We start from the raw sequence: 25522 nt of genomic DNA on the forward strand, positions 1-25522 counted from the left end.
CATTGCTGGGACTTGTAGTCCGACATAGTTGGTGCTCTTATGCATTGCTGTATAATCATCATACAGCAATGCAGAATACCACCAGCTATGCAGGATTACAAGTCCCAGCAATGCATTGTAATAAAAGTCAGCTATGCAGAATACCACCAGCATCCCCCCCGCCCCCCCTTCACTCTCCAGACTTACCTTCCCTCTCCTGCAGGGCCCTCTTCCGTGTCTAGGCGGCCAGGGGGCAGGGCTAAGCGGAGATGGTCCTCACACAGCAGAATATCCTGCCTGGCGGTGCCTGCAGCATATTCTACGGGACTAGTGTGACAGCCTCTCCAGCCCTGCCGCACAGCCGCCCGTACATGCTGCGGGTGGCAGAGCGGCAGTGGAATAAAGTATGGTACAGAACTGTGTAAGTGAAAGTGTGTATCCTACAATCCGGAACTTTCATATATAAATGCCTTTGGTGGGGTTACACCATGCGGGGGTTGGTTTTACAAGGTGACATAATGTCAGGCTCCATTCACACATAGCAGTAGCGTTTTCCGTGCAGTGTTTCATGTGGAAAACTACGCGGAAAGTAACCGCGCAAACGGTAACATTTATGCGGATTTCGCGTGTTTGCGTTTATTACTATAGCCAGAACGTGCAGAATCCACCCGTAAAATCACGCTAGGACTATTTTGTGGGACGGTTGGTTTTGTACCATGCAGCCGCCCCAATAGTCTGTACAATGCACATTGCAATGCATTGGTTTTTATGTTTATGTTCGGGAATATACGGAAAATCGCTCATGTGTGAATGGAGCCTAAGAGTTGGGCTTACAGGGAGGGTTAGTGTGACGGGTGGATTTCACAAAGAGGGTGGATGAAAAAGTTGGAGTTACAGGGAGGGTTAGTGTGAGGGGTGGGTTTCACAAAGAGGGTTAATGTGAAGGTTGGAGTTACAGCGAGGGTTAGGGTGAGGGGTGGGTTTTACAAAGAGGGATAATTTGAGGATTGGATTTAAAAGGAGGGTTAGTGTGAAGGTTGGCATGACATGGAGGCTTAGCATTAGGGTTGTGGATGCAGGGTGGGTTAGTATGAGGGCTGATGGTTATTGTGGAGTGGCCTAGGGTAGGGTATCAGTTGAAAAGTACAAGTGCTGAGCTTCGGGCACAGAAACCTATTGTATATTTGATTTTGAATTGTGAATTTTGGGATGATGAGATTTTAGAAGTTTTCCAATTAAATCCTAAAACTCCTTTTAATATACAGTTTTGCAACCTAGGACTACTTTAAGACACATTTGTGCCCAAACAGTATTAACAGTACAGTATCAAAACAGAAAAGTATCTACTGTATATGAATAGTGATGTCTGTTACCTGCAGACACAAAGAAGATTCCAGCACTTAATATGATATTGTGTCGTGTTTTGTAGAACTCGCTGGCAGCGATGCAAAGCCCTCCCATGAAGAGCAGGATTACACTTAGGATAGGAAATATACTGGAAGCCCTCACAGCCCCTGTAAAAAAAAGTGTAAGAGTAGTGAAGATCATGTATTTATGTTTAGACTTCAAACCTTCTCACATTAACAGGGTTATGGCATCGCACTGCAAGGGTTAACTGCTCGTTTATGTCTAGGGGTATTGTGCAGAGGACTTTTCCGAACTTGATCCCTGCTCCCCTTGCAGTTGGCGCTTACCTCTCTCCCCTCCACTCTAGCACATACAGTGCCCCTCAGCAACCTTCACGCATAATGCAGGACTATAGGCACATGATGACATCAGCGGACCTCCCAGTGCCGAAGCAGAGAGTGGAAGATTCTGCGAGTGCTAGTCTTGAAGCCAGCAGGGATCAGGTAAGTAAAAACACAGGTTCCCTAGACAAAATGAGCCTTTAACCCCTGCAGGACAGGGGTAGCCCCACTGCAAGAGTTGTTTTTTAAAATCTGGAGATAGGCTTTAAATTGAGTTTATCGCTGTCCTCCAGACATGTAAAAAATACTATTTAATCTATTTAATCATACATTAACAATTATTACATTTTTTATTTTCTCCGTACAGCAGTATTCTGATTAGGATAAGGAGGGGCAGCATTCTACGTCAATTGGAACCCAGCTACTTTGCGCAGAGCTGTTTAAACATGTTCAAAGGATGGTAGAGCACATGGATTACCTATCAATGTATTGCTCCTCCTTCACTGTTAAATCACAGTCTGGGGGTGAGTCCTCGATTAGTTTGTATTGTTTAAAGCAACCCTTTCCTTTCCTGGTGTTTACAGAAATTATTGCCAAATATGAACTGTTTAGCGAACGAACATAATCAGCAATCAAAAGGTTTGCTCCAGTATGTCTCCAGAGACTAAAACATTTCATGATTGAATTACACCACGTTGCCTTTCGCGCTGCATAAAAAAAGTGAAGTCAGGCTGTCAGTCATAGCCATAGTGGTATCTTTGCCCTTTTGCCCTTTCTGTGATAGTAATGAGTTACTGCTCTCTGTGTACATCAGTGGTCAGCAGAGTAGTTGGGTTTATTTTTAAACGTGCAGGTGAACACACACAAAAAAAGTGCACTAGTGTGTGTGAAATGGTCCATTTCCCTGACCTCCTGGGGCACAAGCCTCCCAACAGGGGCAGAGCACTTTTGTCGACCTAGCCGAAGCCAGGCAGAGCCATTCCTCTAGGTCAGCCAAGGCCGACCTCGAGTCCTAGGTTGGGAACTCCCCCAAAGGGAAACCCGCAGTTCAGGGGAGGGAGGCAGGGACTTAATGGCCACACACCCTCCCCCTAGACTTTATGACAGGCCCAAAGACCCACACCCTCCATCCTAGTGGAGTGAAAAATACACACAGACAAGTGAGGAAAATAAATAAGTGCCAATGTGCAAGACAATAGCTATGATTTGCGGCCCGGTATAACAATCACCCATGGTCTTAGCCTAAAGGCCTAGCCCAAAAGAAGTAGTGCAGCAGCAGAGTAGTTAGCATACTTACCAACTGTCCTAATTTTACAGGTACAGTTATGCTTTTTTTTCAGCTCTCTTTCAAAGGCTGTATCACTCCCTCTGCCCCTGTTACAGTGTACCCATTGCTCATTCATATGCAAATATCAGCACGTTTTGCATATGAATGGATCACCACTGATTAAGCCACCTCTGATTACAATTCAGCATTGGGAGGAGGGGAGATGCATGATAGTGCTTCCTTAGGGGGATAAATAGGGTCCTGGTCTGGCACTGGAGAAGCGGAAGCAGTTAAAGAGGTAAGATGCTGCTCACCCACACTGTGCAACCACACTAGGTACAATATGCACCCGCACAGACACCTGGGCACTATAGGTCCTCTGTGGGGATAGACAAAGAGGGGCTACCCATTTTAGGATGGAGGTGGGGGGTTTATTACCCCACTTTCTTACACTAACTTTGGGACAGATTGTCTCCCACTGTAGTAACTCCCACTGATTGTCTCCCACTGACCAGCACTAAGAGGCACCATATAACTGACCACTGCACTCTGTACACAGGTATGTATCTGACCCCTATGTTGTATATCATACTCCTGATCCTACACCTTATACACTATGTTATAGTATGTTATACTCCTGACCCCTGCACTGTATACGCTATGCTGTACATTATTTTAGGCTGGGTGACAGAGTTCTAACTAGCTTTATTACACAGAATTTGTGCCACCTACAAAAACCTTCATCCCATTAGCAACCACAACAGGTGTCACAGTACTCAAACAGTGCTCCTGTTCATTCGTAAATTGTGGATACAGTATGAGTTACTATGTACACAATCATGAATGAATAGGAAGTGATGTAGATCACTTCCCATTCATTTATAACTGGTATATAGTAACTCATGCTATGTTCAGTTATTTACAAACATTCAGCGATCACTGATCGCTGAATGTTTGCATATCGTTCTCCGTCCTGACATGCTGTCACAGCTGAGCCAGCGGTGCGGGGAGGAGAGCTCAATCTATTTTGACAGATGACTCTTCCCTCTCACTGCCGGCTCGGGCTCCTGTGACAGCGCACGGCTGTCTCCACCCGCACACTGCTCTCCATTCTGACTGGTCAGAGGAGGCTGAGGGAGGGGGGGCGGGTGCGGGAGGATAGCCCGGCCTCCGGTGACACGCTTGGTGTTCACAGCGCTCTCCTCCCCCGGCCCCGCTTGATCTCTTCTGACAGTTTCTCTCCTCCCTCCTGGATGCTGCAATGTGTCAGGACACAGAGCAGCGCCCAGCGGGGTGGAGAAAAACTATGAAGGAAACTGCAATTGCGGCTGAAAGATGGCATTTTCAGCATTTTGCCAAAAGTGGCATTTTCGGCCAAAATGTTTTGGTGGCTGAAATTTCGGTGCATCCCTAGTTTGTAGTGTAATTGTTGTTGATCATTTATGAAGGAACAATACCTTCTTGGCGGTGTTTCTGTCCTTATTATACACCTTCCTGTATATGCAGTATTTTAAAATGAAATTGTATAATAGGTTAACGATATGCCTCTAGTAGATCCACGCCTATTTTAAACGAATACGCCACCCCTAATTACAGTCCATTCTCTGTCTACAATAGCTTGCTGGGCGCACAGCAAAAAAAGGCGTCCCTGGAAATGTTTTTGAAATATTAGGCAACTATGGGCTAGAGATGGAGATGACTTTTTATGTTGCCTTTCTGACAAAATCATCATTTAAATATCAGTAACAGTACAGCTCAGCATGCTTAGGCTGCACGCCTGGGGAAAAGAAAGACTTCATTTGAAACAGCTGATAAATTCAATTTTGATGGAAATGTTTAAATGTTCGGGGAATGGAAAGGTTTAACTTAACTGCAATGCATCCAGAATTGGCTGTGTTCTCCAACAGAAAAAACTGGCATTATGAAAGAAGAACTCCAGGAATTACAAAACTCCTACCCCCATACTGCAAGGGTTACCTGCTCATGTTGGACCGCTGATGTCATCACATCAAATGCAGGTCCACTGGCTTGCATTAGATGTGAGGACCCTGATGGACATTCCACAGCCGGAGCAGAGGGGGAGAGAGGTGAGGTGAGCTCTGACTGCAGTAGGACAGAGGATCAGGTGAGTATATTTCCTTAATTTGTGGGTAGCCCCGCTGCAAGGGTAAGTTTTATAAAATCCTGGAAACAGGCTGAACAGAATTACAAATCCTTCGGCAGTTAACAGTTCGACAGTGTGTTTAGCTGTTTGCCTAAAGTTTAGTTTTAAATATATTATCTGCAGTGTTTTATCATCTGTTTGCCTAAAACACAAAACACTTGCCTATAGTTAGAACAAGTGGCTTTAACAATACCGTAGCTGCAGTAATCTACTTCTCAACATGTGGTATGTGTAACCCCAGGGGATACTTCTATTAATTGGAGCAAATACATAGAAACATGAGCAAGTGATAGATTGCATATCACATCTTAGGGGGTTATTCACAAAGGAGCCGAAGGATCCAGCCGTAGCTTCAGCTGATCCTTCCACTCTCTTCAGCCGCCGGAGCACTTCGGTTCAAAAGCCGAAGGCGGCCGAACGGCTCAGCCGAGCCGAAGGCATATGCTTCGGCTCGACTGAGCTGCAATGACACCCGAAGCAGAGGCAAACAGCCTGCCGAAGGGCCGGCAGTAAGGCTCACGAATGACAGCCGGGCGCCCAGCCGCCCAGTTGTAATGACAGATCAGCGTCCCCAAATGACCTGGGGAGACTGATCTGTCATTAAACAATAACAACTGGACGGAAGCCGGCTGTGACGTCACGGCCGGCTACGTCCAGCTGTTATTCATTGGCCGGGACCTGCTAGAAGACTCTAACAAGTGCCGGCCAATAGGAAGCAGTTCGGCGGAGTCACTGCTAGCTCCGCCCAATTGTTTGGGTTTTTTATGTTTTAGAAAATCTTTATTTTTTTAAATGTAATATTTATTTACATTTTTTAAAATATTTATTCATCTTTTTTTTCTACTTCTTCCACTTTTTGCTATTCTGTTCAGTACCACGGAGGTACCGAGCCAAATAGCCGAGCCGAATGCCGCTCGGCGGGATTTGGCTATTCACTCACTGACATTCGGCCCCTATATGAATAGTGGCGAACAGCAGTAAGTGAGCTGCCGGAGCTTCGGCTCAGCTGATCCAGATGTACTGAGCCGTAGTGAATAGCCAAACGTTGTTCCGCTCACTTCACTATGGCTCCCTTCGGCAGCTTTGTAAATAACGCCCTTAGTATTTTTAGTTATTAAAAACAACAATGCAAGATTTTCTGGAAATACATTTATATATAAAGCACTGTATAAGTGTCAGACCAGTCTGCTTGGAGCTCACAGGGGTAAAGGCTCTTTTCTAAATGCAAGTATTGTAAGTACATGCATGGGACTTGATTCCCGCCTCTTGCCATCTTGCAGCACTTAGACTAGAAGAGAGGGGGGCAGGACTGGAATGTAATCAGATGTGTTGTATGCAAATATACTGATAAGAAACATGCTGATAGGAGGAGAGCAGAGTGAGAAGGAAGATGATCTGATCAGTCCACCTCTGCTTTCTCACTGCCCAATCATGAAGCTGGGAGTGGGTAGAAGACACCAGTGTATTCCTTGTACATTCTAAAACTGTGACAGTGGTGTCATCTGCCTCCTGGCTGCTCTGTGTGGCAAGGTTGTGTAAATCTGAGAACTGGATGGACAAAAATAAAAAAACCTTTTAAAGGAAGTCCTCATGCTAAAACCGAGGAAAGGCCTCTTAGACACTGAGCTACATCAGAAAAAGCGCTTTTTCAGCGCTGATTTGAGCTGAGCGACTTTGAGAGACATTGAGCTACATTGAGCTACAGTGCACATATTGTCGCGCTACATAGCGCTACTTTTGGCATGGACTTCATAGCTGCTACATTGGGCTGCATCCAATAAAAAAGCGGTCTTGATATGACATCATTCCTCATCCTGTTTCCTGCTTATGTTCCTTCTTTATATTTCTGTGCAAAACTGACACTTCTATAGCGTGACAATGTTGCACAAATTTGTGCCACATTGAGCTACACCATTGAAGTCTATTGGGCCAAATCGCACAAAATCCGCCGAAATAGGTCATGTTCAAGCGACAAACTTGAGCTGCAAGCTACAGGCGACATTGAGCTGTGAGATGTGAACAGCTCCTTTGAAATGCATTGGAGGAGCTACACTGAGCTACATTGAGCTGATGTTTGAGTGATTTTTGAGCTGAAATCTCGCTACAAATCGCTCAGTGTGAATGGGATCTTAGGACTTATCTCAGGCTAGCATAAAAATTTCACAGCTTACAAACGCTATGAAAACAGGCTTCATGTTTACATCCATTTTTAAAGAATCATTGAGCGATTTATGCGTTTTTTTGAAAGGCGTGTTACCATCTCTGGGTTGGGACCTTTTAACTACCTACCTATAGAGCCGGCGGATCGCATGTATGAGCTGCCGGCCTGTGTGCCCCCCCTCCTGTTGTCACGCTGATCCCGGGCTCCGCTGTGCTCGGTGCGAGCCCAGGACCAGCATAGTGCCTCTCTGTCAAGGGATCAGAGGGAGATCGGTACACGATCTCCCTCCTGTCCCCTCTGCACTGTAAGAATGCGGAAGTGATGTAGATTACATCACTTCCGCATTCTTGTGTCACTCTCCAGCTTCAGAAACAGGAACCATACTGCACTCCTTACCAGGATTCCCACTTGATGAAGATGGGTGCTCGAAATGACTGGGGATGGCACACATAGCGCTTTCGGGGCCTCGCAGGGTCCCCTTCTGTAAGCCTGATGAAGGGGACCCTGCGAGGCCCCGAAAGCGCTTGCCAATAAGATACAGCTATTGGCAACAAAATATTCTGCTTTTTCGACTTGGTGTGCTGGTGACATTTTTCTATTCTACTCTACTCTCCAGCTTCAGACGCTGGAGAGAAGCTGATGAAGCAGATCTCTGCTTTATCAGCTTCTTCGGGGGTCCTAGGTGATATTAGGGGTCTTGGAGACCCCTGATGTCTCCATAAAGAGGGCCTTTCACATTGTTTGCTATCACATAGGGGGGTTTCTTAGCCCCCTATGTGATAGCAATAAAGTTAAGTGGAAAAAAAATTAAATTTTCCAAAAAAGAAAAATGTAAAAAGTTACACATAAAAAAGAATAAAAAAACAAAATGTTTTTTAAAAGTCCCCAGTGGTGATTAAATACCACAAAAAGAAAGCTCTATGTGTCCCCCAAAAATGGTATAAAATTAATTTCAGTACAGCGTTGCATGACGGAATAAATGTCATAAGTACTGCAGTGCTGAATACTGAAAAATGTCGCAAACGGTCAGCAAGTGGTTAAAGGGAAATGATCATGTAACTTAAAATTGATACAACCGCTTCAGCTACGTCGGGATCCGCTCCAGGTGCGGCGTCTCAGTATACCGCGAGCTGTAGCTCGCGGTATACTGAGCTTAGGGTAAAGGGAGGACGCTAGTTTGTGTCCTCCCGTTACCCCAAGGAGAACTATGGGGAAAAACACTGACCCCATAGTTCTCCTTTAATGCATTTTCATGGGAAGCGTTGCTAAGCGGTTTTCTGCCTTGCCTTTCCTGCTGCACAGCACGTTTGTTTTACACATCACAACTCTGCCCTCTCCATGTATGCTGCTGTCCCATAGATGTTTATTGTGGTTGTGCATAAAATCTGCCCTTTTGGCCTTCAGTGGGGACCAACAAGTCCACCTTCCACAGATCTCTACTCTCTCTAGAAACATTGCAACACATAATATTACAGAACTCATCCATTCAATGTTACCGCAATCATTGAATGTTTTATATTTGAATGGACAAGCATGTACTCTGCATATTAATCATTAGTGATCTGTTACTCCTTCTGTGTTGTGCTCTGCTTATTGACTGCCAAGTTCAATGTACCTCAGAACACATGGGGGTAAAACCAATGTCTACTAAGGAAGTATAAACAACAAAAGATTGGTCTTCCTTTTCCTTACAAGGGGAGTGTGGCGAACCCTTTGTCTTTCTACACAAATTGCAGTAACTCGCAGGGTCCCCTTCTGTAAGCCTGATGAAGGGGACCCTGCGAGGCCCCGAAAGCGCTTGCCAATAAGATACAGCTATTGGCAACAAAATATTCTGCTTTTTCGACTTGGTGTGCTGGTGACATTTTTCTATTCTACTCTACTCTCCAGCTTCAGACGCTGGAGAGAAGCTGATGAAGCAGATCTCTGCTTTATCAGCTTCTTCGGGGGTCCTAGGTGATATTAGGGGTCTTGGAGACCCCTGATGTCTCCATAAAGAGGGCCTTTCACATTGTTTGCTATCACATAGGGGGGTTTCTTAGCCCCCTATGTGATAGCAATAAAGTTAAGTGGAAAAAAAATTAAATTTTCCAAAAAAGAAAAATGTAAAAAGTTACACATAAAAAAGAATAAAAAAACAAAATGTTTTTTAAAAGTCCCCAGTGGTGATTAAATACCACAAAAAGAAAGCTCTATGTGTCCCCCAAAAATGGTATAAAATTAATTTCAGTACAGCGTTGCATGACGGAATAAATGTCATAAGTACTGCAGTGCTGAATACTGAAAAATGTCGCAAACGGTCAGCAAGTGGTTAAAGGGAAATGATCATGTAACTTAAAATTGATACAACCGCTTCAGCTACGTCGGGATCCGCTCCAGGTGCGGCGTCTCAGTATACCGCGAGCTGTAGCTCGCGGTATACTGAGCTTAGGGTAAAGGGAGGACGCTAGTTTGTGTCCTCCCGTTACCCCAAGGAGAACTATGGGGAAAAACACTGACCCCATAGTTCTCCTTTAATGCATTTTCATGGGAAGCGTTGCTAAGCGGTTTTCTGCCTTGCCTTTCCTGCTGCACAGCACGTTTGTTTTACACATCACAACTCTGCCCTCTCCATGTATGCTGCTGTCCCATAGATGTTTATTGTGGTTGTGCATAAAATCTGCCCTTTTGGCCTTCAGTGGGGACCAACAAGTCCACCTTCCACAGATCTCTACTCTCTCTAGAAACATTGCAACACATAATATTACAGAACTCATCCATTCAATGTTACCGCAATCATTGAATGTTTTATATTTGAATGGACAAGCATGTACTCTGCATATTAATCATTAGTGATCTGTTACTCCTTCTGTGTTGTGCTCTGCTTATTGACTGCCAAGTTCAATGTACCTCAGAACACATGGGGGTAAAACCAATGTCTACTAAGGAAGTATAAACAACAAAAGATTGGTCTTCCTTTTCCTTACAAGGGGAGTGTGGCGAACCCTTTGTCTTTCTACACAAATTGCAGTAGTGGTACACTTTCTGTTTCAAGTTGACAACCTATTCAAAAAAATATTGTATAGTGTGCATTCATGAGTGACTGATTTTGCAGAAAAGATCAAGGTTACCAACCAAAAATGTAAATCAGTTATCTCCTTTGGCTGTCTGCCCAAATCTACATTGCTTTGAGAAGTGGTGTCTACTAGTAATATAAAGTTATTCCCTCTGGAAACTATTAAAGATTGTAGTGGCACTACTGTATAGGTTTTTTTTGCATTTACTGAGATATAGAGCTTACTTTGTATGAAGAATAATACCTAATAACGTCCAATAACTGATCAGCTGTCATCTTACATAATCCAGATTCCATTATATGGCTGAGTTGGTTGCTATGAGTTACCCGCTGTGGCCCTTCACACCATAATATTAAAGTACTACAGAACCCTGTATCTCTTCTGCCATAAAGTCTTTTCCCCTGCCACTAACAGTTTTTTATTTATTGTACACTGATAGCCACACATGCACAGGTCAGTGTATAGTAAAGGCCAAGTGCTAAGTAACTCCTGGCATGTGTGGGATGTTATCCTAGCCCAACCAATCAAGATGGCTAAGGACCCCAGAAGATGATCGGGAGAAAATGGAAGTGCAGGTGACACAATGACAAAGGAGAGTGCAGACATCAAATTGCTAGAGCAGGGCACTTTGCAAGGTAAGTGTGCCATAATGTGCAAGTATACTGTGTTGCCTTATTATGGCAGCAGCTCCTGGGGGCCCCAAAATTATGTAGTTCTACTTTAAGCCCAACATGCTGGCTTGCAGTGAGGTGAAGCAAAAAAGTACATGCACTTTCTTTTTCTGCAGTGATGCACACAAGCACTTACATGCTATGGTTAAATATAGTTTGTTATATAAAAGTGTGTTTTGTAATGTTTAACAAACATGCAAATGTCTCAACACCTTGGAACTTGTAATATTGAAATATGTTGGTGGTATTACCACTAACCATACCTTGCCTCAGTTTAACATCTCTGAATCAGTCACAAGAAAATTACAGGTGTGACTTCAATGTGATGCCACTAAAGATAATTGTAATATATCTGCTTTGAAATTCTACTGCTTTCTCTCTAAATGGCATCTGCAGAAATTGCAGACACAGTAATTTGTAGAAGCTTTATACTAATGTAGATTCATACATGCACAAACAAGGATCAGAGTGATTTACTCAATGTTCTACAGCCCATCAGACTTGAGTCAGTCATGCTAAATGTAGAGCCAAGTAGAGTTTGACTTCTCTTTTGGATCACAGGGGTATAATTAGTAATGTACTCCTGAGATCCAACGTCAGCATATAGTGGGCAGTATTCTGACAGCACAGAGCCACGATGCAGCAGAGAAGGATCTCGACAATATTGTCCACATCCACCTGGCTGCATGATTGACAGCTGGCTCTGCCTCTCTAGAGCCAGAGCCAGATGTGCCCACCCCCTCCCCTATCTGTCTCTCCAATGAGTGCTGTAGAGAGGGGAGAGGGGAAACCATGCAGGGAGCAGAGACTGACATTCACCACTCTCTACAGGGAGGAGACAAGGAGCTGATTGATCAGCGGTTATAGCAGTATAGAGCTTGAGACAGGTGCAGTGTAAAGGTGCCCATACACCTTACGACCATCACAAGACTTTTGTCTTGCGATGGTCGTATGCTTCTTGAAAGCCCGTACGATCTGCCCACCTTGGACAGGCAGATCGTACTTGCGATCATCGAAAGCCCGCCCCGCTGAGGGGCGGGCTTCCGATGAACGCACGTCTTAGTTCACACTGCTCGATTCTCGTACGATCGCGGGATTTCGCCCGATTCTCGTACGAGAATCGAGCAGTGTATGGGCACCTTTAGAATGGTGCTCTAAGTATATGGAAGTGTATATTTTACTCTCCTAATACTTCTTTAAAAGGAAATTTTATTTGCTGTAATAGCCCAAATTAACTTCATTAAACCAAAAGATGTTCAGAAACTTTCTACTCACTGCCACAGCATGAGTAGAAAGGCCAATAGCTCTGTAAAAAGCAAACCTCATCCTTCCTGCTGATTAGAGTGCTTTAGCGCTGACTCAGTAGTGGGTGTCTTTTCAGTTCTTTGCAGAGAGCTCACTGCTTCAGGGGGGTGGAAATGTAAAAAAACACTGCTTGTCCAAGGACTAAAGCGGGGGCCCAATCTACTTGTCCCGTATGACAATCTACTTGTCGTGAGATTGCCAAAACCATATTTAACTGTGCAAAGAAGTGGGGGGAGAGGGAGCCAGATTTAAGCGGGTAATTCAATTTTTCAGAATCACTTGGGAAAGTGAACTTACCCTTGATGCATATTGTGCGTGTTAGAGAACCCTGCTGCCCAGCTACCACAATATGGCATACAGTGGAATGGGGGCAGGACACAGTGCACACACACAATGCACATTTGCATGCAGATCGTGGGGGCTGGTTTTAATTTCTTTTTTTTACTTTATCGCTTTTTTATTTTTTTTACTTAACCTTTTTGCTATCACATAGAGGATAACAAGCCCCTATGTGACAGCATTTGGAAGTGACAGGTTCTCTTTATGGAGTCTGCCCTTCAATACAGAAGATCAAGCACAGCATTGTGCTCAATCTCCTGTGCAGCCCGGCTTGTGACAGCTGAGACAGAAAGCACTGCGAGTACAGTGCTCCAGTCTCAATGATCAAACAGAGCAGATCGGAGACTGGACTTTCTCTATCTGAACTATCCTAGAGTAATTTGCCATGGTCCTGGGTCCCTCAGTTGAGCAGGGGACCACGAAAACCATGGCAGGGGGGTGAAACAAGCAGGCTTCTACAAGTCATCTGGCTGGCTATACAGCCAGCCAGATCACATGTACAAAATGAGCGGTGGCTCCCCTGCTCTACATTTAGCCCTGCTTGCCCACAGCAGGGCTAAATGTAGAAAAAAATCTACCTGCCCAGTGCATAGAACTTCATGTCCCGGGCTTCAGGCCATAGGAAGTGCACACCCCTGTGCTTGCACACAGAGATCAAGGGTCCCTCTCTGCAACATGCTGGCAGGGGCTGTGGTTGCATTTGAAGAAATCAAACTGTGATGAATGGAGAACCTATTGTTATGAGGCACCTGGAATGCATTTAGCTGCTTTAAATTGAAAGCCCAGTTAAGCATTAACACTTTCACTGCAAAAGCCATTTGTTTCATTTTTTGCACACATGTTAACCAGTTGACATCCGCGGTGTTAAACCCCCTTCCCATCCAGGCCATTTTTCAGTATTCAGCGCTGCGGTACTTTGACTGACATTTATTCCGTCATGCAGCGCTGTACTGAAATGAATTTTATACCCTTTTTTGGGGACAGATAGAGCTTTCTTTTGGTGGTATTTATTCACCACTGGGGGTTTTATTTTTTAAGGCCTGAAGATTACTTAAATCCCCCAGGAATTGAATATTTTCTGACTGCAGAGACCCTGTAGAATAAAATTGTGGCAGTTATAATTTTTTATGTTGCATGATATTAGCGCAACTGTTTATCATACCCAAATTTTCAGTGAAAAATACTGAGAAAATAATTTTAGTGCACATAAACACAAAAATAATACCCATTTTTTTGTGAACAATAAAAGATGAGGTTGTGCCAAGTACATAGATACCATATCAACCTTTACAACCACCCAAATCACTTCAAGTGTTCTCCTGTGGCAGGCTCTCCTGTGTGCACTGTTTCACCCAAATCAGGTGGCAGAGGGCTGTAGAATGAAGGGGGGGGTGACTTCAGTGCTGCTGTAATGCCCCCATAGGAATGCCTCTAAGTTGGGCCTCAACCTAAGGTGGAACTACAGCCAGCACTGACAGAAATTGCATTTAATTTGAAAACACTTGCACAGATTTGGGAACGGTTGTGATGTGACCTCAGTCCCGTGGCGGGTTTAACAAGCATTTCATCTTTTGATGAGAATGCTTCATAAGGTTTGTTTGACCTTCTGTCATTGAAGGGTTAAAAATCTCTCCTGACATTCAGGCCCAGTATCAATGTTGTAACCAGGACAGGAAGTGAGGGTAAATATCCCCAGCTGGGCCACAGACAGACAGAAAAATCTGACAGAGGTTCTTTTGGATAAGGTAGAGAAGGGTTGGAGTTACACTTTAACCCTTACTTTGCCCTATTGCATGAGCTACTTCTACTGGTTACATCACTTGCAAATATCAGGCTGTGTAATGGTAAATTGGATAAAGCAGTTTAAGCAGTAGCACAGAAAAATAGGATTTGTCTGCATAAGGTTGCTTAGACTATACTGTTTCCCCCCAACTGGGCTAAAGATTGCAGATTTACTTGCTTGGATTAAAAAGACTCGGATGACTCTCTTAGAAAAACTATCCTACTATAATTAGTACATCGTAGAAGTGGGGAACCGTTCCAGAGAATTAATCCCATTGTCATGTTAGGTCAATAAGGATTCTGTTATCCTCTGCAAGGACAGCTGCCTTTCAGAGTATTCACAGGCAGAACAGTGTGGTTGCTATGAGGCTCTGTTGGGCTGTGCCGAAAGCACACTGCATCACATCCAGTTGATTTATACGGTTATCACATGTATTAGAACATGAGTTATACTGTGTTTAATAAGAAACAAAAAGTAGGACACATTTCTGTTGTCTTTCTTGCACATTTCCATAATAACAAACAGTAGCAGTTTAATCACCACTGAAATCAAATTCACTCACGCAGCTGGGTGGATCTCGACAGCATCTTCGGGATCTGTCCTGGCTGGGTAATTCCATTCAAAGAGCCGCTGCTTGCTTGCAGCAGCCATGCAAACTATTATGAGTTTAAATTTGTCTGCTGTAATTTAGCAATATAAAAAGAAACGTTGAAGTTGGTTAGCATATATCATTTATAAGACCACAGCCAACAAAAATGTCTGTGCTCTGTACTAGTCCTTTGGTAAAGTAAAAGCAATGAAGCGCCGCAAAAAATCTCTCCTCAATGGGAAATCCTCTTAGGCATACTGCAGGATACTGCCCCTAAAATAAGCTGGGAAAGCTGTGTGATCTAGGAAGAGAAGACAGAGGGGGCGCCTTTCCTGGTGCAGATCAAATTTATTTTCAATGGTCCTAAAAAAACATAAGGTACTCACAAACATAGGTAAAAAACATGTTCTGATGAAGGGGGCGTGCCCCGGAAACGCGTTAACGTCACTCGCACACAGGAACCCCCCAGTGCTTGCCAGCTTTCACTTTATGGCTGTTTTTTACCTATGTTTGTGAGTACCTTATGTTTCTTTATGACCATTGAAAATAAATTTGATCTGCACCAGGAAAGGCGTCTTCTCTTCCTAGTCCTTTGGTAAACCTGAGTGAATTTTTTTTCCACAAGCTAGGGGCAGTCAGGTCATGCCCCTAGCTTGTGGTTCACAGAAGTATTGCCTGTCTGGATGGAGGTTCTATGTTGCACAGAGGAATTAAATAGATTACAGAAAATATATAGTCTTTTCAGGGTTTTTTAAAAATATGCATTAAAAATATCTAGATATTTGTAATTTTCCAAAGGTTTAAAAACTCTGATTGTATCTATTGTGTGTAATTACAAACATACATGGAGATGGCCATATTTGCCAATTACATACACAAGATCTGCTTCCTGGTGATGAATTATGGTTGTATTTACTGATCCTTTTCCCAATGCAGGTCTATGGTCTACTGACACAATAAAGTGTATGTGGTGATAAAATAACAAATAGAACGAATGCATTACATGTGCATTTTCCATGTTAACTCCTATAAAAATACCTATTCTTCCTGCCAGAAATTCAGTGAGCTCCTATCTTGCTGACAACACTGTCTCCCGCTGTCCCTCTCCTTGTGCATTCATTGATTTATTTCCCTTTAAAACCAATACTACTTCTTAGAATCTGTGTGTAAGCTAAGGGCTATTGGGAGATATAGTTCTGGGGATATGCCACATTATCAGACAGGAACTGATGTAAAGCACTCTGCTGATTTATTTTTCTAGCAGCTGCCCCTGCAAAAAAAGACTGGTGATGATGCCACATGGAGTAGTAAAAGCTGTTTCTCTCTACAGTAACAAGAATGAAGAACTAAACAGGGTGTCTCTATCCCGGGCGGGGATCTGGCAGAAGTGTAAGGCAAGTGGTGAAGATTTAGAAGATTCATTCACTTTTACAGCAGAAGCACTTAACTCTGAAAGTTCAACACTGTGATGAGGATCCAGCATCACTGAAGGAAGAAATCATCAGCCAGCAGGACATAGGACACACTTCATTAGAGGCAAGTATTGCCCCTGCTGCTGTGTAACAAAGCAAAATGTAACTAAACATCAGCTTTAAAGTGATATTAAAGTCACACCACTGTGTGTAAGGGTATGTTCACAACCGATGTGTTGGGAGTACGCTGGCTATTTATTCTAGCGCAGCCACAACGCAAGACCAGGCAATTTGCCTTGTTTCAAATGGGTTCTGTTCACACCCTGTTGTGGTGGTAGTGTACACTGAAAAAAAATTATGGCATGCAGTACTTTTTTCAACGCAGTGCAGTGCGAAATGGTACAACCGTTTATACTAGTGTGACATTTCAATAAAGTTCTAACAAACAAGTACACAGTGCGATGCATTGCAAACGAGCGCATCAGCACTGTGCATGGTGTAGCGCGGCTGCTGATGGGAATGGGCCCAGAAGTTTTAGTTTCCTGCAGAATCAGCTGCCCCCCTGAGTAATGGCCCTGATATCCTTTTTTAGGGTGGCTTGTTTCCCTTGCAGGGTCTTATGGAACCACCCTTGTGTGTGCTGTGAAAGCTGTATGTGTCACCACAAACACACAGGCACATCAAAGCAAGCCTCTCCCCTCCTGCTTGCTCCAAGCTAGTATATGGACAGCATCTGAAGACTTTGCTCTTCCTTGTAATCTTCTACTCAACAAGAAGTTCAGGGAAGCAGAGCTGAGGGAATTGGACCAAGCTGTTTGGAAACATGATAGCTGAAAGTGATTGGGCTAAAATGTAAAGAAATACTTTACTGGACAATATATTTAAGAATGTTTGAGAGTTTATTAATAATTTAATACTATATTTACTGTAAGTATAATAAAGGCAAACATTTTTTTAGATTTAGATTAAGGGATGAGTGAATGTGCTTTGGTTCGGTTTAGGGGCTATTTATTGGACCCATCCTACAGTCCAATGGGTCCGATAACTGATCTAAAAGCTATAGGAAGTTGTACTTATAAAAATAAAGCACTCAACTTACAAATCAGCCAGTAGCACCACAGTTTGATTATATAGTTTATTTTTGCACTACCACACTGCAATGTATTAAAGGTTTAATAAAATGTCAAAATAGACTGCACAAAAACAATTCAAAACCACAGCCCCACGTTCTCCAAAAACCCTCTCATCCCCATATTCCGAAAATATTTGTAGCCCCTTTCACCCTAAGTGGAGTGCCTCTTTAAATTTAGCGTTGCTGGAATTGTAATCGGTCTGGCTAATTTTTAGTCCGTGACCACTTGGTAATTTCTAGGTGTTCTGCTGTTTTATGCACCTACATACTGTGGGGTGTGATTTTGCCACAGAGTGGGACAGTCAATAGAAGAACATTGGGAGTGTCTATGCCTCACCAGCCAATTACTAGGAGTTTCATGGCCAGTGGTGCATACTGGGGAAGTGGATAAATGCTTGGGGCAGTTCGCCCCTGGGCCTAGTCTGGAGGTAGGATGTACATGGTTGGAGAAACTGACTAGGCCTCAAGCCTACAGGAGGTCAGATGTGGACCACATCTGCAACTGTCTGGGATGGAGAACCAGATGAGCCCTTTGTCTGCTGGAGGTGCCAGTAAGGCCAGACATGGCATGGACCTCAGGAGCAAGTCTGGTGTCTCTCCTAGGGAGGATATTGAGAACATCCTCTATCCAGCTGTGGTTCCGTTACAGTGTCATCCTGTGCTCGACTGAAGTATTCCTGTACTGTGGAAGCCGGAAGAGATGGTGAGTCTAGAGTCAAACTTTCCCACGGATGTCTGCAGCCCTATACCCTCTCTCCCAGTTTTGGCTATTCTACATTAAAGCATTGAAAAGGTACTTAAAGTGACTGACGCCCACATCCCACAACAGTGACTGTTCACATTCGAACAATCTGTGGTTCACCATAAGCCTTTGGGGGTCAGGGGGGTGCTACATAATAAAACTATAGACTTCAGATCATTATTTGGTAAAAATTGGCTAGTGTCAGCAGGGGCGTATCCACGGCAAGGCAAACAAGGCGTTTGCCCTGGGGCGCCCCCAAAACAGTGAGACAAGCCAGGCTGCACAGTATCAGGCAGTCTCGGCTGCCTAATCAAGTAAACTAGCCTAATCATAGAGCTCTGGCTGGAGAAGGAGGCAGAGCTATATTTCATGTTACACCCATATTCAGGGTGTATATATAACAAGCTCAGATCCCTAACTAACTAACTAACTAACTAACTAACTAACTAACTAACTAACAGATAAGTACCTTCAACCACCACGCCAGAGGGACTTTAAGTTCTCAATGGAATACAATACTAATTTGACCTTTTCCTTTTAATCATCCTGCTCCTCTAGGGCACATAGTAGCCATGCTTTTGGCCTGCTAGCGTGCCCTTTTCCTCCTTGCTGTTGTGCGCAACAATGGCATGCACCTCAGCATCTCCTATGCCCCCCTTCCCCTTTGCAATACAAATGCTTGGACCCCGAAAATCGGCCAGTTAGTGGTGTTGACTAACGATAATCACAAACTACATTGGTCTGTGCATTATGGGCTGTTTGAACGAAAATTGAACTGAACAATGTTGGGTCAAAAAAAGTAATGGTTGTAGGGTTTATGGCCACCTTAAGGCCATCCCTACTATGTTGAAGAAAACACGAATAGGAACAGCAACACAACCCAGGCACTACCTTAAAAAAAGCACCACCTTGTCCCTATACAAAACATTTTAACAATGGGTTCCTTGCAAAATAAGTCTGCCAGCTCAGACACTGACCTCCAGGAGGTAATGATTATCTGCACATGGTTCTCGGATGTAAAGTAGCTTTTTGATCTGACCTGAAATGGTATTGATAGCATAATGGAAAAGGTAAACACTTCAAAAGAGTTGGAAGCCTCACTCAAGGAACCCAATGAAAGAGAACAGGATAGAATAATTGCCACATACAACAGAGTTGTAAAGCAGATATGTGAATACATTTTTCTTATTGAAGCAATCAAAAAAGTATGCATCCAGTATTGAACTGATAAAAACTTATTTTACAGACAATAGCCAGACGCATTGCACAGCTTTGATGAACACTATGTAAGCAGATTTATTAGGCCACAGTTTAAGGGGGAAAGACCAGGCAGGTTTTAGCAAGAAATTAAAATTAGAGTGTATTTGTTCACAATTAATAAGCAGGAATGTTGTGCAGTTGATTATCTGCACAGTACGTAAACAGCTTTATTAGGCTGCAGTTTAAGTGGTAGAGACCACATTTTTATTAGGAAATCAAAGTTAGATTGTATTATTTTATATTTAAAGCCAAAAGTATTGTATAAACCAAATGCACACTATGTAAGCGTCTTCTTTAAGCGGCAGTTCAAGGAGAGCCCAGACAGGTTTTTAATCAAAATTAGAGTGTATTATTTCACAGAAAAAAAATATTACAGAATAGTACAGACTCAATGGATACTATGTAAGCAGCTTCAGTGGGCAGCAGTTGCAGAAGGAGACAGCAAGCAGGTTTTATTTAAAAATAAATAAATAAATTCAAGTGTATTACTTCACAGAAAAAAAGCCCACAAAAAATGTAGACTAGATGTACACTATGTAAGTGGCTTTAGTAGTTACAGAGAGTAAGATTAGGAAAGTTTTAAACAAAAAGTCAAAATAAGAGTTTATTATTTCGCTAGAAAAATCCACAAAAATGTACAGTTGATTCATACTATCCAAGCAGCTTTAGTAAGCTGCAGTTTCAGAGGAAGACAACAGGCACGTTTTAATCAAGAAATCAAAATTAGAGTGTATTAATTACAGAAAAAAACCCACAAAATATTATATGGACTAGATGTACATAATGTAAGCAGCTTTAGTAGGCTGCAGTTTCAAAGGTAGACACCTGGCAAGTTTTAATCAATAAATTAAAATTGGAGTGTACTAATTCACAGAAAAAACAGCCTGAAATATAGTACAGACTCGATGCACACTATGTAAACTGCTTGAGTAGGCCACAGTTTCAGAGGGAGACAGCAGGTAGGTTTTAATCAGGACATTTTCCAGTGACAACTGTCTAAGCGGAGAATTTACCCACATTGGAAAAAAAATGTTTCCCTATACTTCAACGTTATGATAACAATCTATGCAAACATTTTTTTTCCTGCATGCAGCAATGTAGTATTAAAAGGGAAATAGAGCTCTCGAAAAGTAAGTGCTGAAGGTGCCTTCTGGCCACCGTAAAGCACTGTGGCCAATAAAAACAAAAATAGGTGCTTGAAGTGACCGCCACGCATGTGGCCGTGCAGGACCTCCAGCACGTAAGATGCAAAGAAAGTATCCTGTATTGCAAAACACATGCAGTAGGTAAAAAAATGCCAAAGTTTCAGGGCCATGCAGGGTTCCTTCCTCAAGGCAACACAATGACCACACTGTGTCACTGTGTTGCCTTGAGGAAGGGACCCTGCGTCGCCCTAAAACATTGGCATTTTTTTACCTATGTGACGTGATTTACAATAAATGATACTTTGCTTGCATCTTGAGTGCTGGTGAACTATCTTCGCTGTCCTAAAGTAAGACGCAAAGGTTCATTTGAGCTTTACCATTCTGCTACCTTACAGAAAAAGATCAGACCCATGTGATATCAAGACAGAGTTTCTTGTCTTGTTATATTTTTGGGTAGATTTTAGGGATGCACCGATACTGATACTAGTATTGGTATCGGTGCTGATACTGAGTATTTGGGTGAGTACTCTAACTCACCCAAATGCTCCTATACTTGCATCCGATACCGGAACTTCTGGTCAGAGGGAGATCTCCCTCTGACTAGCAGTGCCAAGGGAGCATGGAGCCGGCTTCCTTTCCAATCAGGAAGCCGGGAGGTGGGTTATGACCCGCCTCCCGCCTTCCTGATTAGAAAGGAAGCTGGGTTCACTTGTTGGTAGGCAGCCTGGCTTCCTAACCAATCAGGAAGCCAGGCGGGCACGTCATTACTCGCATCCCAACTTCCTGATTGGTCAGAAAGCCACGCTACCCAGTAACAAGTGAACCCAGCTTCCTAGCCAATCAGGAAGCCGGGTTATAACGTGCCGCCCGGCTTTCTGATTGTCTGCGAAGCTGGCTTCACTTTTTGCTAGGCAGCCTGGCTAGCTGACCAATCAGGAAACCGGATGGCACCTCACGACTCGCCGCCCGGCTTCCTGATTGGTCAGGAAGCCAGGCAGCCTCGGCAAGTGTATCAGCGAGTACCAAAATAAATAAATATTGGTACTCTTACTTGATACCGAAAAGCCGGTATCAGTGCATCCCTAGTAAATATCTGGGGGTGTACAAATCACCTAAATGTTGCCATGGGAAAAGTAAAAGAAAATGCATTTTTTTCTAATAACCTAGAAAATACCTGTATGTAAATCTGCTACCAAATTAAGGCCCTACCTGTCTCCAAAAAAATGTATATATAATAATTTGTAGGAGACATCTCTGAAATGAAAAATAATGCACAAGAGTACTGCAGGCGAAAAAGGCCCTGGGATTCAACTGGCTAAAAAAAACCTTCACTTTTGAAGTTTTGAAGAAAAGGCTATCTGGGCCAAGGCAGCTGTGGGGCTGCAGGTAAGTATTAACCCACAGGGAGTCCACTATGGAAGGTCAAAGAGTGAAACATCCTTTATAGGTACATTCCAGTCTGAACTAAAAATTAAGCACTTAATTGCATAAGAGAACATAGTCTATTTTTTCCAGAACTTTTGAGAGCCTGCACAGTCCACCCTAAATCCCGCACAGCTCTCCTGAGACCCTGAAGACATCAGGCCGCGAACTCGGAGCAACACAGAGTATGTAGCTTCATATTATTCTGCTGTATAAAGTATTGCTGGGATTTGTAGTCCTTTATAGCTGATGGTATTATTCTGCAGTTCTTTACAATGTATTGCTGGGATTTGTAGTCCTCTATAGCTGGTGCCATTCTGCATTGCTTTATAATGTATTGCTGGGATTTGTAGTCCTCTATAGTGTGTGGAATGCTGCAATGCTCTGTAATGCATTACAGGGATTATTAGTTCTCTGTAGTTAGTGGTATTATTCTACATTACTGTATAATGTACTGTTGGGATTTGTAGTCCTCTATAGCTGGTGCCATTCTGCATTGCTTTATAATGTATTGCTGGAATTTGTAGTCCTCTAAAGTTTGTGATATACTGCAATGCTCTGTAATGCATTACTGGGATTTTTAGTCCTCTATAGTTAGGGGTATTATTGTACATTGCTGTATAATGTATTGCTGGGATTTGTAGTCCTCTATAGTTGGTGGTATTCTTCATTTCTGTGTAATGTAATACTGGGATTTGTAGTCTTCTATATGTGGCTGTATTCTGCATTGTGGTATTTTACAGGGCAGCACAGCGGTGCTGCCCTGTGTAGTGTCACAGTGGTGTAATGGTTAGCTCTTATGCCTTGCAGCAAAAGGGGTCCCCGGTTCGTATCCCAGCTGACTATATGCAAGGAGTTTGCATGTTCTCCCTGTGCTTGCGTGGGTTTCCTCCAGGTATTCTGGTTTCCTCCCACCCTTGCCATTTCCATAAAAAGCACCAGGCCCGTGATGCTCTTGATCCGGCCCTGATTCCCTGCTGTAATACAGGAATGGAATTTGCATACCTAGTATCAATATTTATATGTTCTCACAGTTATCAGTCAGAGAATTTTTAATCTGATTGTTTATTAAGGAAGGAGAGAGAGAGAAGGCTGCAGAGCACAGGCTATGGAACTAATCTTCCACTAAAATTGAGAAGTGCTCTTGGTTGCAGTGGGTTACAGAGAAAGCCAATTGGGGTAAATCTAGAGGATTTTTGACTAAAAATCCATTGTCTTTTATATAATTATTTTATACAGTTAGGGCAATTAGCTTGTTAGAAATAATCATAACAATGTGATTTAAAACTCTTGATCCATTAAATATTTTGTAATTATATGTACGTAAGCCAGATTTGCTCATTACATATGCAGGCTTTGCTTCCTGCTTCTGAATGCTGCAAAATGGTTGTACGTGTACTTCTTTTCACTAAGTATATTGGTGACTCACTGAAAACAATGCCCTCCATATGTGCATCATATAATACGTTAACAGATGACATAAGATAAGCGCTGAATTACAAAATTATTGAAGAGCAAGCTTGTAAAAATCTGGGTCACATCAGAAATTACTTTAAGGCCTAAAATTGAACAATTAAAATGAACCCTTCAGTTGATGAATAATATATTATCAAAAACAGAGTATTTCTCTACGGTCCTGCGTGCAGTCTTCCTCCGTGCCAGTTCCAATTGTGACAACCAGTCCCCTGAAGATGCTCTCCTTGCTGCTCTCTGACCTGTCTTTTCACTGCACCGCTCACTGATGTAATCACATACAATGGCAGACTAGTGGATATTGCTGGCCCTACACTGTATGTGACAACGGAGTAGTGCCTGTTGACATTCTGATGTGGGAGAGTGGAGAGGACTTCTGAGTGTTGCAGGACTGTGCATAAAGGTAAGCAATTCTCTGTTTTAGATCATCCCTTAGACAAAATGAAAAATATACTCTCAGTATTACTTTTTGCCCACAGTTCCAAGGTAAGCCTTCCAATAGCACTTCAGAATATTGGCTCACTGAAAACACACTATAATTTACCTTTAGGCACATCTGCAGTGTTTGCTAGCTAGCATTAGCAGTTCACTGACTGTTATTTTTTTTTGTCAGGGATTGTTTTTATTAGTTCTTATAGTAGACTGCCTATTCTGGTTGGTCCCAGTTCATTTCTTTTTTTATATTTATCAAACATTGATAATTTGTGAATCCTACTGGACCAATTCTTCTAAGAAGTGCGCAAAAAAACCCTGTTATGATATAGAATGTGCAGTGACCCGTAAGAATCTCTCTGACTGAAATAGATAATTCTGATTGGCTGCAATCGGATTACTGAACCTTGCACGTCATCAACACTCTCTGTACTACCTTACTAAAGATGCTGTTTTATTATCATATATCTCTTTTTGCCATCATGGCTTATATGAACTGCACTGAATATTGTAGACTGTTTGAGGTCTTACTATATCTTGCTATTCTAGTGTGAAATCATTAAATATGGGCTTATATGGATGGAGGCTTACAACTGTGAAACTAAGAAGAAAATATTTGGGTTCTTCAGGAAGCTCTTGGTGAACACAGTCTGTGAAGAGCTGTTTCATTTCTTGACGTGTTATACAAAAATATGTAAAAATAAGTAATTTCAGCAATGTGTTTGAACATTTTCTAGCAGTAAAGTGTCCTAGAGAGCTATTAATGGGTACTTTTAGAAGACCTTCATGTATAATAACTTGAGGAAAGGTAAGGAAATGGGGAAATTTAGCATCCAGTCAGATTCCAGCTGTCATTTTTCCTGTACAGGGTAGAAAAAGAGACAAGTACTGATTGGTTGCATTGGGCAACACCTTCAATTTTTCATTCTTTTAGTTTTTCTATTTCAGTTTCTTTTTTGTTTTACCCATTCAGGGCCAAGCAACAGGTTTGCAATAATGCCCTCCTGCCAAGCAGCACATACTCGCCTTTCCTTTCACTTAATTCAGCCTGACTGGCAGCGAGGAAAGGAAACCCCATGTAAGCTCACAGTTGCACTAGATGGAGTTTACACAGGGCTCTGCTGTTGATCATGTGTTGCTGGGGAGGGGGGCATTAAAGCAGACCCAGTACAATGCAATGTCCGCTTGAAATGTCCGGACTTTTCCCTATGTAAAAATTACCTGCTGATAGTATGTTCAAAAGGTACCTGTACAGAATTTTTTTTATATTTACCTTTCCCATCTTCCTCATCACAGGGCGTGATGTTACAACATTCTGAGAACATTCCTGCAAAATGCAGAGCAGTCCAAATCTTACGAGAAGACACTCCAGTCCATTGCAAGATTGTTTTCTCAAGAGATCTGGACTGCTCTGTGTTCCTCAGGATCTCGTTGGAAGGAGCATGACGTCACCCTTGCTAGGCACTGTGTGCGGAAGACGAGGGTAAGGTAAGTAAATAAAC

At 42.8% G+C, this 25522-nt stretch overlaps 1 protein-coding gene across 1 annotated transcript in view; it reads right to left on the minus strand.

Moving 5' to 3' along the window:
- Positions 1-25522, minus strand: part of CACNG2 (calcium voltage-gated channel auxiliary subunit gamma 2) — a 134154-nt gene that overhangs the window by 6363 nt on the left and 102269 nt on the right. Inside the window, exon 3 of the mRNA XM_018552307.1 lies at positions 1353-1493. Coding sequence (XP_018407809.1) covers positions 1353-1493 — 141 coding nt within the window. The remainder of the gene's footprint in view (positions 1-1352; positions 1494-25522) is intronic.

The sequence above is a fragment of the Nanorana parkeri genome, unplaced genomic scaffold (assembly GCF_000935625.1).
Source record: "Nanorana parkeri isolate BGI_ZX_2015 unplaced genomic scaffold, ASM93562v1 scaffold83, whole genome shotgun sequence".
NCBI classification, from domain to species: Eukaryota; Metazoa; Chordata; class Amphibia; order Anura; family Dicroglossidae; genus Nanorana; species Nanorana parkeri.